The 15,886-nt window shown below is 40.0% G+C and overlaps 1 protein-coding gene across 4 annotated transcripts in view; it reads right to left on the bottom strand.

The window, feature by feature from the left end:
* RPS6KC1 (ribosomal protein S6 kinase C1) overlaps window positions 1–15,886 on the bottom strand; it is an 85,864-nt gene that overhangs the window by 32,456 nt on the left and 37,522 nt on the right. For all 4 annotated transcript variants that reach the window (XM_038134142.1, XM_038134143.1, XM_038134141.1 and 1 more), the window contains 2 exons: window positions 15,512–15,630; window positions 7,959–8,051 (listed from right to left, as the gene is read on the bottom strand). In XM_038134142.1, the coding sequence (XP_037990070.1) occupies window positions 7,959–8,051; window positions 15,512–15,630 (212 nt within the window). The remainder of the gene's footprint in view (window positions 1–7,958; window positions 8,052–15,511; window positions 15,631–15,886) is intronic.

Raw genomic sequence — 15,886 nt, 5'->3', positions numbered from 1 at the left:
TTCATGTAGTGATGGTCCATTTGGCCCTGGCAGACTGCAGACTTTACATCTTTACATTTACCTTTTATTACCCACCAAATCAAAAACTTGTTTCAAGGGAAAGCAGCCTGCATGCATTACTACAAAGAACCAGATTGTCCCAAATAATTAAAGGACAACATAAATGGGTAAGTCACTATCAGAAAGCTATTTCAGGAAGGGCTAAGTCCAGGAAAGAGAGGGCCGCAAGTATAATTGCTTGAATTTTTATCATTCATCCAGAGCAGAGAAAAGTCAGCAGCTCTTGGATGCATTACAACACTGCTGCAGAAGGGCACAACTGACCCAAGTGCCAACTTACTCTCCTCACCTCATGTTTTACGGTCAATTTATAGATAGCAGTGCACCAAGTCTCCTGTTTGCATTCCTTCACACTTCTCTACCGTGGCAAAAGTGTTTTTGTAATTCTAAGATTCCTTTTTAAAATGCAAAGTGAGTCCTCACCCTAAAGGCACGATGGGACAAAACAGGATTGCACAGAACATTCCCTGGGACAAAGCTTTGCTATTGTCCAGAGCAGATCACACAGAGATGCTGGCATTAGCCGAGGCTGCTTCTAGCTCACAGAGCTGACAGAAGCTCTTTCACCATGTAAGTTTTAATATTTAACTTCTCCTAATAATGAACTGCCAGCTGTAACATTCAGCATCCTGTCTCAGAGAGGAGGGAGAAGAAGGCACAGCAGGGCACTCCTGGGCACTGAGCAACTAGACTGTGACACAAAAGGAGACAAGGCAAAATCCCATTTGTAATACTAATGGATGAACAGAGTCAAGGTCCACATATCATGCTGGCTCTTACAGCTCTGTTGCTTACTCATTCTTTCTCTATTTTTTTGCACTGATGACAACCTCAACATGGCCAAAACCACTGACACACAAATAGCAATCACCACAAATAAATATCTAATGTAAATAAGTGTCTTCAGCAGCACAGACACCCTAATTTTGTACAAGCACTGGAGCTCTCAGGAACATCCCAAAAAACAAGTGAACACAGCAGCACTGCATGACAGCATCTCAGTAAAGTGCAGACAGCAATACCCCTCCATGATGCCAAATAGGATTTCCTACTCGTGAATTTTTTTTCCTTTCCTAAGTCAAGAGTTAATTCTGATGCTGACAGCAGCTACTTAAAAAAATTAGCTTCTTAGATTTGATTTACAGTGTACCCAACAGCTTAGAGGAAAATAAATTCAATTCAATTCAATATAGTAGGTCCAATTAATTGGAGAAAAATAAAATAAAACCTGCTTGGTAAATAACCATAGTCTAGCTTTAAGAAAACAGTTAATTTTAAGATCCTTTAAATGCACAGAAATTAGCAAATGTTTCGGTATGCTAATTTTTTTAATTAAAAGATATTTCTACAGTAAAAGCTCTTTCATATGCACTACTGATTCTTCATCAAACGTTAAGTTTCCAACTTAACACCAGTATAGCCGGTGGCAGCCTGAAGGTTTACCATCTGCTGCCACCCAAAGTCACGGTGGCCACCTTCAGAACATATGCATCAAAGCCCTGAGATAAGAGACTGAAGGAATACTGCAGAAGTCAGCATAAGGGGGAGCACAGACCCAGGGGCAGGCAACAGGCAAGTCACCAGGAAAAGAGAACATGGTGAACCAGCAGTCACCCCAGCGAGCACCCAGCCAAGGTCACGGGGGACAGCTGTGGGAGAAGGAAGGGCTGCTCTGAAGCGCGCTGCTCTCCCACCGGTGGCTTTAGCACCAGCGCACAAATCCTGTCACGCTGCACACATTTGCTTCCCCAGTTCCCCTTCCTTTCCTGGGATTTTTCCCCCTCTCTTCTTCACTGCCCAGCATCTCAATACTGATTTTTTGCCCACTTTCTGTTCTTTCACAGCACAGAACATACCTGTGCTTTTTATTTACCGGAGCAGCTTTTAACACTAATCAAAACAAACACATCAACACATTTGCTTACAAAAATGTGACTTTAAGTTCACTAACACAAGTGAAAAATAGCTCATGCCTGATCAAAGAAAATTGAATAAGATCTCTTACTGCGGAATCAGACAGCAGAAAGGTTTCCAAGACAAACCACAGCTAAGGGATTACTTTAAAACCAGCTCCATTTTGTTATTAAATTGCTGCTTTACACTGAAAACACATCATGTAAATATTGTCACCAGTGGGCCACCTATTAACTCTAGTCCTTATCTGCTAAACAAATGTACCCTTATCATAGAATAGATACTCTAGCAAAAGTCCTACAAACTTGAGTATGTATCAGATGATCATCTAGGATTTTTTCTCTTGTGTATACCCGAGGAGCTGAAAAATGCTGTAGTGACAGATGACAAGGAATGAGGCAAGTCATCCCCCTGATCCCTGGCACGAGTATTTGGGACTGCAAGAAAACCTCAGCCAGGGCTGGAGCTCAGCTGGGTGCTGCACTCAGGACACAGCTCTGTTGATGGGCAGGAGCAGGGGTGCAATTCCTCCTGCTCTCCTCAGCTGTGCTGGCTGTCACAAGGCTACCAGGATTAAAAGATCTACTTAATACAGATTTATTCTTGTCACTTTTCAGATTATACCACCCGGACTCTCACTCATCTCCCTCTGTCGTTACAGAAAGAGATTACATTTGGCTAATATGTATGAAAAATGTGATTATTCCTTATCCTTGTACCTGTGCAATATGAATTATCTTCAGTTTGCAATTATTCCTCCTTTCAAACCATTATTCTAAGGAACTTACAGCCTGTATATTCTATGACTTGGAATAATAGTGTACTTATAAGACAAATGGTGCAGCTTTAAATAATGAAAATGCTAAGAAAGCAGCATATATTCAAATTCGAATTTTTAAATAATTTGAGTCGGTTGGTAACAGAGAGGAAAGTCCATTTTCTTAAAGTAAACTAAAAACCGGCCAATAAATTACAAATGGTGAAATATTAACCTAGAAAATATATCTGGCAGGTTTTACTAATGAAAGCATTTTACAATATGAAATGCCACTGGCATCCCAGAGTAATTGCCTGGCACAAATTATTAAGCAACTTAGGAACAATTAGGAAGACAAACTTATATAATCTTGGCTTAAAAGAAAATATCTCAATAATTTATTTCTTTCTGAAGGCCAGAAGACATATAGTACAGCCTGCAGAAGAACATTCAACAATGTAATTTATTTTTCTAAAGGCAAGGGCAAAATTTGCATCACTCTACCAAATCTCACTCAAGTCAAAAGAAATTTTAGTGAAACAAACAGGAAAGAAGCTAGAAGAAAACAAGGGTTACAACAACAAACACTGAGAAATGTTCAGATTTGTGTAAATTGAAAGATTTCAGGAAAACAAACGGCATGTGTTTGGGGGCAGAGAAGAAGGGACAGGACCCTTTCTAGTTGGCAGAGAGACTACGTTTCAAAGTTGAGCAAGCTTTGTTACTTGGGGCTTGAAACCTGACAGTAGTTTAGGAATAATCCCACAGCAGTAGGGAAAGGAAGGTGGTGAGCCAAGAAATCAGTTCGACAATAACTCTGTAGTTGGTTTGATTTTGTAGGACTTGGCAAGCCACTTAAGAAACTAAAAGGTTATCAAAACATCAAACCAGCTCTTAAAAGTTTATTTGTATGAATAGTTACTATTATTACTTAGTTTCAGATTTTCAGCTTTTTTCTACTTCTATTTTCCATTATGCCCTGTTTGTATGTACATTCCAGCTCCCTTTCCCCCACACCTCTTAGGCACACGCAGCCGCTCACAAATCTGTAAGATGATCTAAAGGTGCTCACGGAGTGCACCTGAGAGCCAGGGGAGAGAAAACATCTGCTACGGTCAACGAAGTTTCACAGCTGCAACAGTCTTTAATCTCACCTCACAATAAAAGGCTGAATATTTAAGTTCCTAACAAACACTAACAGGATATAGCTAGCTATGTCTGTTACTCAGGCACAACACCACACATGCTGCCATATGTAGGGACTATTCCTCCTACCCAGATTAAATTTCATTAGAACTAGCCATAAACTGTTTGAATTCAACTCTGGGTCTGCAGATTATGCATGTGAAGTTGACATATATTCTACCTATTTCTGCCTTTTGGCACTTTCACTCATTAAGCAAACAAGCAGTGCTCACACTTTATAAATAATTAATAATATTAATTTGGTTCTCCTGCGTATTTTTAAAGTCACTTCACCAAAATGTACAGCCACCAAAATTAGGACTTCTCAGGACAGCATGGGAGACACAAAAACCCCCTATATTCACAATTAACAGAAGTGCTTCCATTTCTAATAAACATTATCTATCTCAGAAACTCCAAAAATAATTTTAACACGAGGCCCTGATGAGAGTATGTGGTTTTATTAGGTTTCATAATAAAGCTTAATAAAGTGTATTGAACAACAAGCTCAAATGCATGGCCAGCTGAGGAAGAACTGAACACAGCCAGTGCCAGTAACGACAGTGTGCCTTGACGGGGGACTGGGGAGGGGATAGAAGAGACATAAAAGACAGCCATTGGTTACAGAGGCATAGTTATTACTTAATGCACTCTGCTTTCAAGGTGAATCTTTAAATTGAATGAATCTAAATAACAGAGGGTTCTAAAGAATAAGAAATTGGGTTTGAAACAGCATTGTGAAGGTATCCAGCAGCACCATAACAAAGTCGTTTCTTTAGGGGCCGGTTGTAGCTTCAAAGGAAAGATTTGCCTAGGGCAGAAACTCAGCACAGAACCTGCAACCTTGATTTTTAATTAGGCAAATTTTGAAAGCAAAACTCTTCCCTATTCCAAAAAAAGAAGTTTCCTACTTTAAGGTACATGAGATGATAAAATAATTGATCATTCGTAGTTGGTGATAACAACAACTGCAATATTTAGGTATTTGTTTCCAATGCAGTACCTCTGGAAACATTATTAAGAGCCTTGCTGCCCAAACACCAGCACCTCACATTTCACAAGGTTTGCAGGACAAAAGCCACCTTTACAATTAGATTACACTTCCATTTTTAGAAACCTACTCACAGGCAGGCTCTTTACATATTAAACATATAAAATACCTGCAAACACCACCTCGTTAACTTTTGACACCATGAAGTGAGGAAACACAGCAGCAGCAGAACTCAAAGAAAAAAAAAAAGAAAAAAAAAAGGCTTCCTCAAGCAAAATATAAGTCCACTTTGGTATACTAAAATAGTCAGATTTATACTACAGCCTTTGCACGAGAGCAAAAGCAGAAGGATGGGAGGAAAGGCACATATGGGCATACTTCCCTGAATTTTCACAATAATTTAAAGAGCTTAATAATGCTAAGATCTCTAACTCTCAGATTTAGCAGAAAAGAGTCAAAGCAACAAAAATTATTGAGGTGACAAGGAAAGTGAAAGGGCAGAAAGGGAAAGAAAGATTGCACATTGGGAATAAACTAGGCTAAAATTAAATATCTAATCATTCTGCCTAGTCTAAAATAGTTTGAAAAACCCAGAGTTTCAGGTAGCAACAAGCATTTTGTTCATGAAAATGAAGCCAATTCAAAACACTTGAAGAGGCTTCAAAAGAAGAACAAAGAGTGACATTACTCTAAGGGAAAGCACTGAACCTTTCAGCATTTGAATAAGGGAAGGTTAACAGCTGGTTTTCTCGAGGCAGCACTGCAGCAGGCAGACACCACTCAGGGCTTCAGCCGTGGGAGAACAAGTCTGCAAACCAACCAACACCATTTTAAGTCGGTGTGTTTAAGCCAGTCTTGCACGGGGTTAGTCAAGCCAACAGTTACAATGCCAGTGGCTCATTACTACCCACATACCCACTTTCTGCTGAAACCAAAGCAGCTACACCTTAGGGTTAGAATGGAAGATTATTTTCAGGCAAAACTCTGCATGGTGCTGAATCAGTTACAGCCTTGTGCCCAAAAGCATACCATCTTCAATGCTGGCCCTGAAAATCAAAATCCATTTTCAGGAACAAGCACGCTGTGTCATCTACTTGGCTGCAGCAAGGATACTTACACATTGATTGGATTTCTCCATGATGAGAGCTTTAGGGCATATGGAAGCAGAGAAGGAGGGAAATGACAGTGATGGTTAGAAAGGAAGGGAGATGATGCTTTAAACCAAAGGCAGGGACATCATCTCCAGCCCACATATACATCTGCACACTTTTGTTTCATATTCAACTGCATTTTGTGTACGCATTATAAAACCAAATAAAATATTCTCTGGGCTTAGAGCAAGTTTTCATTTGCCTCCCAATTTTACAGACCTCTAAAAATATATGCTAAAAAGCAGCATACTCAGAATAAGGCTAAGATTGTGACACGAGAATCTGGAAGAAGGAATGCAGAGTACAAAGACACCTGAAAGAATCTGGCTCCCTTTCCTACACAGTAATTAAGCATGAACTCTGGGCCCTATGATACTGCTCACACAGGAGCATTCCAGCTGTATGCACAGGCCTGCTACTCCTTGCATACATCTTCAACTCAGAGAATCCTGTGTTTTTGTCATCATTGGAACACTGATTCTCCCCAGTTCTGCTTCAAAGATCTGGACATATTCAGCTCACACCTGGGATGCTTACTGAAACTGCTCAGAGAGAGCTAAGGAGATTGGGTACCACCAAGGTCTGCAAAAGCTTCATTCTGATCAAGCATCTTTTCCAGTAGCTGTTCATTAGCACTACACAAGAATGGAGATATTGAGAAAATCTTTCTTGATCCATTTCCAACATTTCTGCAGGCTCACTCTGTCAGAATAATTCACAAAATTCATGCACACCGCATCTATATAGTGGCCACTAACTTAGCACCTAGTAAGAGGTGCTACAGATAGGTGGTCTTTCCAACATGTCTCTCTGATATGTAGACAGAATGGAATACAGGCTAAATTCTGTACTTACAACTGAGGAAAGAAGATACAATGAATATGAAGTCAGAGCTTAGAAAACCTTGTGTGCTATAAAAACAACCATAGTACCTAATGTATACAGCCCCCTAAGGAGAAGTTATCAACTTATGCACACAATTACAATGAAACAGGCAAAGAAAAACAAAAACTAGTCCCAATAGCTAGGTTCAGTCCAACAAGAAAAAGCAACCAAGAAATACAGACCTCAAGGGATGAGCCACAGGTTTTTGATGCGCGTTACAAATGCATAAATTGACCATGCATCAGTAGCTCATGCACAAACTAGGGACTACATAAGGAACTATCAAAAGGCACAAGGGATTTGGCACAACAAAAAGGAAACGAGCCGTTACAGTCTGCATTAGCCACTGTCACACTGCTGAATAATGCATCATCTTAAAAGTATTTGGTAAGGTGGTAACTAATCAGCATTATCAAAACAACCCAACAATTCTTCTGGTCTCTTAATTAGGCTTGCAAAAAAATCCGTATGGTCCTTTACTGTTTACAGAATGGTATTATCCTGGGACTCTGGAAGACATTATTTGCATGACTCAAAAATAAGCTTGGCTTCATTGCTGAATCTCTGTCTTGGCAAGGGATTTCAATTCTGAATTCTCAGGGAAGGAGAACAGTCGTGTGTGTCCTCAGCTCCCATTTCAAGTAAGAGTTCAAAAGTAAGAATTTCTAACCTTCTATATTTTCAGTATCCACCAGACTGTTCAACTGAAAACACATCAACTTGTCATTACCCCAGAACAGCAACCATGATTTCATTTTTTAAAAACAGGCCTCTTCCTACTGAATGCTACCAAACATGTACCTTGTCCTTTAGCTCAAATACATTTTGCATGACCTTACATGAATTGCTTAGATAAAAGCCTTTTTTTCTTCTACTTTTGTTATTTTAAAGTGCAGATGCATTTGAGTCATTTTCCCCTTTTGTTTCATATCCTTAAGATCCACAGCTTCAAAGACAAAATGTCAGCATGCAGTCGATTTATGACTGAATTCTTGAAGAGACACTGAAGAATTACCTTGTCAATCACCCCAAGGACTCTGAAGGTCTTCAGTTCCTCGGCAGGGCTCCTTAGGTTCCAAGAGGGCCTTGAACTTAGTGATCCTGGAGGCTAATGGAAGATATCAAAGATTACACATCAATCAGGGAGGTACTTGAAGGAAGACTGCCTGCTGAAGCAAATGCCAGGCCGAAGGAAACTAAATTTATCATAAATCAGAGAGACTGAAGATGAAAGGAGAAGTTTTCTGTTTGTCCTTAGTGGGGGGAAAAAAAACAACTTGCAAGTAAATAAAGGTCAAGATAACACTGAAAACAAAAATTTAAGAAAGAAAAAAACAATGAATTTTTATACTTTCTATGCTTAATGGAACCCAGAAATTGATTACTTAGTTCTTACCACATAATAATAATCAATCAAAGCCTTACAGGTATTCTGGGTACAAAATAATTCAGAGATCACTGAGGAGGAGAAAGCAAATTAGAGGCTTTTTAAGCCTGAAGAACATAAAATATAGAACTATAAATGGGGTTCTCTTGCTCTCTGGTGAGCTGTATGAAATCTTTTTAATAATAAGGTGCACAACAGAAATTATTTCTAAAGCTGCCTTAAAAGGAACTAGCTATGTATCATTAATCTAGAAATTAACACCACAGCAAGAAAATTGGCAGGTGCTAACTATTCAAGTAGTTAATATGCTAATAGACATAGATGTTTGTCCATACTATGTTTTGTAGTTTCTCAGAGCAAATTCAAAGCTTGCATGCCAGAGGGGGGATCAATGTTTCAACTGGAAGTCTTTTGGGACAAAGATCAACATTTTAAGCATCCCATATACCTCTGGCACGTAAACAAATATTTTCAGCAGTTTCTAGTTGCCAACTGAGAGAATTTATTAGATCTTCCTCCAAAAATTCAACATGTAGCTTCTAGTAGAACCACAGCCACAGACCTGTATCTTTTCCTCACAAATAAGGTGCAGAGCTGCTGAATGCCAAACTCCTTTGAAGCATAACCAGGCCTCCCCAAGTAGATTTCTATCACACAAAGGTGTAAAGGAAGAGGGAGGTCAGCATTCTGAGGCAATATTTAAGAGCTACATCACAAAGGAAAATGGTTGGTAAGCAAATATGCTGCAGATTAAATGCTTAAGTATCAGGAAAAATCAAAAATTTTTCCCTTGTGATGAGAAACTCTAAGATCCTGAACTAGGCAGAGCAATTTCCTGCCACCCTATTTTTCCCCCTCAGGCATCTTTACTGTGCTATCCTCCAAGGCCAAAGCAATTCCTTGAAGCCTTCCCCATTCACTCAACAACATTCTCACCTTCCAAATTCCTTCCTAAAAATCTGTACTTATTTAAGTACTGATTGCCAGCAAAATCCAAAAGAAAGGACTACAAATACATGTTCAAAAAGCTTGAAGAAAAGTGTGCTTTTCTGGGCTCACTGTTGGGAGTTTCTTAGTTATCTTCATTTTTTTGTATGGATCAGATAATTGTTTTGTCACGTAAACCCTGCCAAGCAGGAATACCAACAGCAGTTGAGAGAAAACAGCCCACATTCTACAATCTATAACTAAAGGCTTTAACAGGAAGAAGAATAAAAAAAACTCTACATGAACTTTTTTTCTCCAAACCTAATTTCAGTTCCACATTCCAGTGAGCTGTTGGAAGTATTTTGAGAGTAGGCAATTTTTCTGCAATAATGAAAAACTTCCTTTGAAACAAAGAGTTATGCTAACACAGTTTATTCATGACAAGATTTCAAAAGCATTCTAAGGAAGACATTTAAAGGAAGAGAACATTTCCTAATCCTCTAGACTACTATGAAAGATTTTCACTTCTATCTGCTTGCTATTACATTTCATAACCATTCCTCAATAATCACACTTTTAATATTTTCTCTTATGAATAACATTTCAACCATGAATTAAGTTCATACATCTCTGCAGAAGTTAATAGTTGTCTAATAATGCTATACAATCAGATTTCTGCACCCATCCTGTCCAAAGAGCCAAAAAGCCCCAGTATATATATTTTAGATCCTTCTCTAAAATGTGACCAGTGGTGGCACCATTGGTAATAGTGTGTACAGAACTGATTTTTATATGCATGCTCTACAGTCACTTCTTACCTTAAAGGGATTTACAATCACATCCACAGCTCCCAGCAGGTTCTCCATTTTTATCAGTTTTGTTCTTTACAGTACTTTGGTTTCACTGTTTCAAAAGTCTAATAGAAGAGCCCAATGATGGGAAGGCATCACATTCTGTTGTGAAGCAGGCTGGAAGCAAACTCTGAATTCCCAGAACAATTCCCAAAACTACAGCAATTAAGCACTCTATGAAACAGCCTGCTCCTCTGAATAGAGTAAAAATCCAAGCTCAGCATCTGGGCAGCAAGAAGAAAAATAACTAAAAACCCTCACTCTCATAAAATAACAGAGGAACAAAAAATACAGGAAGAAGGATAACAAAAAAAAAATTTAAAAGCTTCATTTGCCTTTAGAAATGAGACAAATATTCTGAACAAACTGTCAGGCTACCTCTACCTGCAGAAGGCCTTCAGCAGCCTGTCCAAATGCTCAGCATGCTGCTCAGGTATCCCAGGATCTTCTCTGTTGTGGTCATGCCCTCTCTATTTTCAGACTACACTCTGACCTGCATAGCTGGATTTATCCAGAGTTGGGATAGGTATCACCAGATCCTCTCCCACCATCACCTTTTACCATGTATAGATTTCAAGTAGAAAAGGCCAATGCTGATTGTGATGCTCCTGCAAGGACCCAGCAGCCTGTGGCCACTGCTTTCCTTTGGAAAGCTCTGGTTATGTAAGCTACACAAGGAATATGGCCAATAGCCCTTGCCTCAGCTTTGGCATCGCAGCCAGCAGGGAGAAGAGCACATGGAGGCAGAGAACTCCACCAGTCAAGTAAGAGAAAGGGCATTTCATGTTAACTTCATTTAAGGCAAGAGCACTATCCCTAGCCCAGTGGCACAAACACCATTTGATGGGAAATCATAGAATATCCTGAGTTGGAAGGGACCCACAAGGATCCAGCTCCTGGCCTTGCACAGGGAAACCCCAAAAACCACACCATGTGTACATCTCAGGCTGGGGGCACCCCAGCATCTGTGGTGGGGTTCCTTGCACCCTTTTTTTGCTGGCATGCAGTGAAACACAAGGAATGGTGGTGTCTTGGTTGTTCCTTGGTTGCTCCAAGCAATCCACGTGTTCAAGCAGTGATGCCCCTTGCACTGGTCTCTTAAAAGCTTTCCCAGCACAACTGCTATTTTCCCTGGATTTCCCTCTCATTAAATATTTGATGTTTATTTTCCCCTCTTCATTTTTTTCACCCAGAAACCTCTGCTAATTTAACTGCTAATGCTGCCACCTTTGACATCAGCCACCACAGATCCTCAGGATAAGAAAAGAGAACTTTCATGAACACCACTGCAGATCTGCACATCAAAATGCAATCTCCCTTTGCCATTAAGAGGTCTGAGTCTGATATTTCAATATCTGTCTGCCTGTAGCATAGCCAGATCTTCACTTGCAGCAAGGAGATTCCTTGTTTTAATACAGATACACTGGAATCTGCCTCATGGGTGTGACAGTGCTTCCAGCTCTCCTGGTATGGCAAACATCCCGGCTTCTTCCTCTCTCTGTACCAGGAGAAAACCAGGCTGGATTTCTGCCTGCATCTGAACCAGACAGAACTACAGTGTGCTTCAGGAGGCCCTCAGTGAGCACCAGCTGGGGAATGCACTTTTCCTGAAGCTGGGACACACCTTGGATCCTAGAAGTTGAGACTGAATCTCTTATCTTATGTTAAATTTATATCTCACAGAACTACAGCAGTGCATTTTCTTTATACTTCATGCAATTTTCATGCACATTTAATGAGAATTTTAGGAAGATATCTTATGGAAACCACAAAGACTGCTGCTTCTGTTCGGGCATCAGGCTTGCATGTACCTCTTGTTACTAAATTGCTTTGAAAAATCAAAAATAATTGACATTTTAAAAGACATCAGCTTTCATAATGGTGCAAAAAGAAACAACTCTGAATATACAAAGTTAGGCGTAAGTAGAATCAGAACTAATTTCAAAGAGGGAATAAAAATATGCTTTATAAAAACTACCAGAGTTTAAACTGCCCCACAGCCTGTACAAGCAGCTGTGCTGGGCTTTGCAGCTGACAGCTATGCAAGACTCCAGCTTTCTGATGGTCAGGCCAGTGGGATTCAGAGGCTGTTGCTACAGCTCCCACTCAGGCTTGGAAGTGGTTCCCCAGAGATGCTGCTTATAAAGGGGCAGAGGAGAAAATGCAGCTTGAGAATCTGCAAAATGACCCAGTGCTGCTCTTACACAGCGCTCTGCAGCACTGAGAGGGCCCTGTAGGCTGCTGTGCTGCACCAAAGGAAGAAGAAGAGGACAGCATTTGCTACAGCTTGTTTTTCCAGAAGGTTCATGTGCCTGTTTAAAAGCTGCAGAAACTGTCTCCACATCTCCTACTCTTATGGGTCACAGCAAGGCTTTTCTTAATGTTTACAAGACACTCATCTGAGTTCCCAGCTCAAGGTCAAAGCTGAGTCAGTTCCCTATGTTTCTTTTCAGCCCTCCACCCAAACCCTTTCTTTAACAATGCCAAGGATTCTCCAAATACCATCTTCTTGTGCTCCTCTCTTCACCACTTGAACTTGCAAGCAGCAGGGTGGTTGCTAAGGATGCTATCCTTGAGAGCTACACTGCTGAAAAGTAACAAAGTAGTTGTTCTTCATTTGGTTTCCATGACATCAAAGACAATTTTGCTTCTCAGCTCTCAAATACCAGACTTTTGCCTCTTTAGGGAAATCTGGTCTTGGAGCAGGCAAGGGCCTGGCATTTCCAGCCACAAAAGAATGGCTCACTTCCTCCTTGCCCAGGCCCCCAGAGAAAAGCCAGGCTCTGTGCTTTACCTTCACATAGTATTCAGATGGCAAAGGGTACATTTAGTGGGCACAGTCTTTTGAGACTGCTGCAGGTGGCTCAGCCCATGGCTCAGCACATGGCTGGCATCTCAAGCCTTTGGGAGATCTGACAGGCTAAGAAGTGCAGGATAGTAACTGAACCTGCACTTCTGAGTTTACCCCTTCCCTTGCTGGACAGTTCTCTGGCCTGGTGGAGGAGAAGAAGGAAAAATTCCATGTGTAAGAAGGACGGGTCAGCCTAGCTCTGATGCCCATGACTGCTCCTTTTAAGGGCACCACAGGAAACACAAAGCCACCTACAGCAGGCAGAGGTGACAAAGCAGCTCTGCCCTGTGACACCAGGTCATGAACAAGAGCACTTTGCCTTAAATTCCCACACCCACTTACTAACCAGACCTCTTCCTCCGAGGTACAAATGGTCTCAGCACTCCCACTGCCCATGACATTCCCTGCAGTGAACCATGCTTTCCATAACAAAACTGCACTCTAAAACTCCTAACAGGGGCCCAGGTACTGCACTAACGTGCTCATCATGCACTTAATGTCTTTAGAAGGACGCAAAATATCTGCAAGTTGCCACTGGTATCTCCCAAGAATCCCACTGTCTAGAGATGGAGGTTCTTCCAGTGCACTTATCACTGTCCATATAGAGTGGATTAATTCATGCAAACTCCAATATAAACTATCTTGGGAAGTAAAAATAATAAGCAGTAACTAAAGTGCAAGAATTCAGGCCTGCTCACCAGGGAACCAAGACATGGGAACAGTCACATTCCTCATTTTCCTGAAGACATTAAGCAAAAGCACAGAGCATGCCAATTCTTTGTGGTCCCTACCACTACCCTCACAATAATTTTGGGGGTTAAGTCCTTCTCCCAGGTAACTTTCAACTGTGAACAAGAGACAAGCTGTTCCTCACCACAACCATCATGACCCATAAGCACCATGTGCCCTTGATATCAGCAAATTCCAAAATTCTAAGATAAAAGTAAAATTTATGCATTATGAAGAGCAGTAAATAAAGGACATTAAAATACATGTACAAACTTAGGAGAAAAACAAGGCTAAATCATGGCTGCATGGCCTTTTTTGTAAACAGAACAATCAGCCAGGTACAACACTTTGTACAAAACAAGATTTGGCGTGATTTGCCAATTTTGAGTTTCAACACAGAAGGAGAATGGTTTTTTATTCTATCTGCTTTTTTTTTCTTGTCTTATCCCAATTAAATCTGCTTTTCTTTGGATCTGCAAAGAAGGCATGTGTCTTATTCAGTACAGCATAAAAGAGGAAATACTTTACCTCTCAAGCTCACACAGAAAAATGCAACCTATTTCTTCCTCCTTCCCAACCACAGTTAGTTTTTAAACTTATAAAAAGGCAAAAATAGGTTGTTCGTGGATTTTTTCTCTCGTTCTTCAGTTTCCAAACACACTGAGGATTCCATTCAATATAGCTTCTTCCCCATTTTCAGGGGTGTTTGACCCAAAGAAAGAATACCTAGTAGGAGTTCATATCTGTCCAAAATATTAAATTGTTCAAAGTACAGTTCATAGCAACAGCAAGACTCCAAGCCTCACAAAATATATCCCATTTGGAACATCCTCAAAATTGTACTTGTGGGCTCTCAACATGAAAAAATCTACCCTTAAAAAAATCAATGTCTTTGCTTTTTAAATTTACTTGTTAGATAGACAGCTTTTAGAAGGCTTCCAATTTTTGCAGCAGTTGTCTCCTTAAAGCATTTTTAGATCTGTGCAAAGTAAGAAGCAATAATCTTCTATCCCTTTTGTTATCCCTTGATATTAGAGAGTCAGGAAGTTTGCAGCTTTTATACTTACTGCAATAGGGCAGTCATTGACAATAACACAGTTTAACATGACTGCAGCGAAAGTCTAAAGTAGAAACAGATAAATCCTAAAGGAACGTTTAAGGAAGGGCAAGTTAGATATTTATCGAGGGATCTTAGAACAAGCTTTGTTTGTCTTTTGTACAAGCACAGATAAAGGTATCCTGCTCAAGAAAGTGGAAATTAGCAGGGAAACTTCTCAAAAATCAAAAGGGAACTGATCCCACAAGCATATCCAAGAGAGACATTTCAAAGGATCAGGAAGAACCTTTGCTCTGCTAAGGACTTGTTCTGTGGAAAATTGATCTGATCCCCTCCACCCCGTGCTTGATTCACTTGTGATACAGCACTATGTGCTAGGCTAGAGAAACCAACAGATTTCTCACTCCCTACAGGAGTGAGACCAACATTCTCATGGAAAAGTCGAATGAAATGTTACACTCTAGCATGGTTTTTTCCTTTACCTTTAGATTCTTCAGTATGATGAAAAATGTCTACCTCATCAACCATGAGCAGTAGGAAAGCACATCAAAAGCAGTCACGTGTTAAAGCAAGCACTCCTCATAAAATTATGAAGAATCAGAAAGAATGGCAACTTAAAAGAAACACAACATTAAAATACTCCTCAGGCCTCCAAAAAGAGAAATTCTAGACAGCTTTTGAACCTTAAGCTAGAATAAGCTTTGCTACTTAATTATAACAAATTCTGAAAAAAATTAATTCAGAAAAAAAATTAATTAAAGCCTACCATAGAAACAGATGCATCTTCAGAGGTTTTATAGTAGAGACTGGAAATTTTTTCAGCACGCATAAGGTATTCTGCAGTCTTCCTTTTCACTGCTTCTCGACGAGTTGGACTTGATTCACCTCAATGGAGAAAAAAAAATTATGTTTTCTATAAAGAGAGAGGTACTAAGTAAACAAGCACATGACTACTTTGATTCTACCTTTTTGATTTCCTTTGGGTTATTCCTACTCAAACCTAAAGATATTCATCTTCTAAAAATCCAGTACTATGATCTCAGAGTTCTACAAAAATAACAAATTAAGCCTTGCTATAGACTACGGTAAATAAAAAGCCTTTCCTAATATTTCTGTTATTTGGTCTATGTTCCTATGGTAA

Source organism: Motacilla alba, chromosome 3 (assembly GCF_015832195.1).
Source record: "Motacilla alba alba isolate MOTALB_02 chromosome 3, Motacilla_alba_V1.0_pri, whole genome shotgun sequence".
Taxonomy (NCBI): Eukaryota; Metazoa; Chordata; class Aves; order Passeriformes; family Motacillidae; genus Motacilla; species Motacilla alba.
This window is presented reverse-complemented; position numbering and strand designations above follow the sequence as displayed.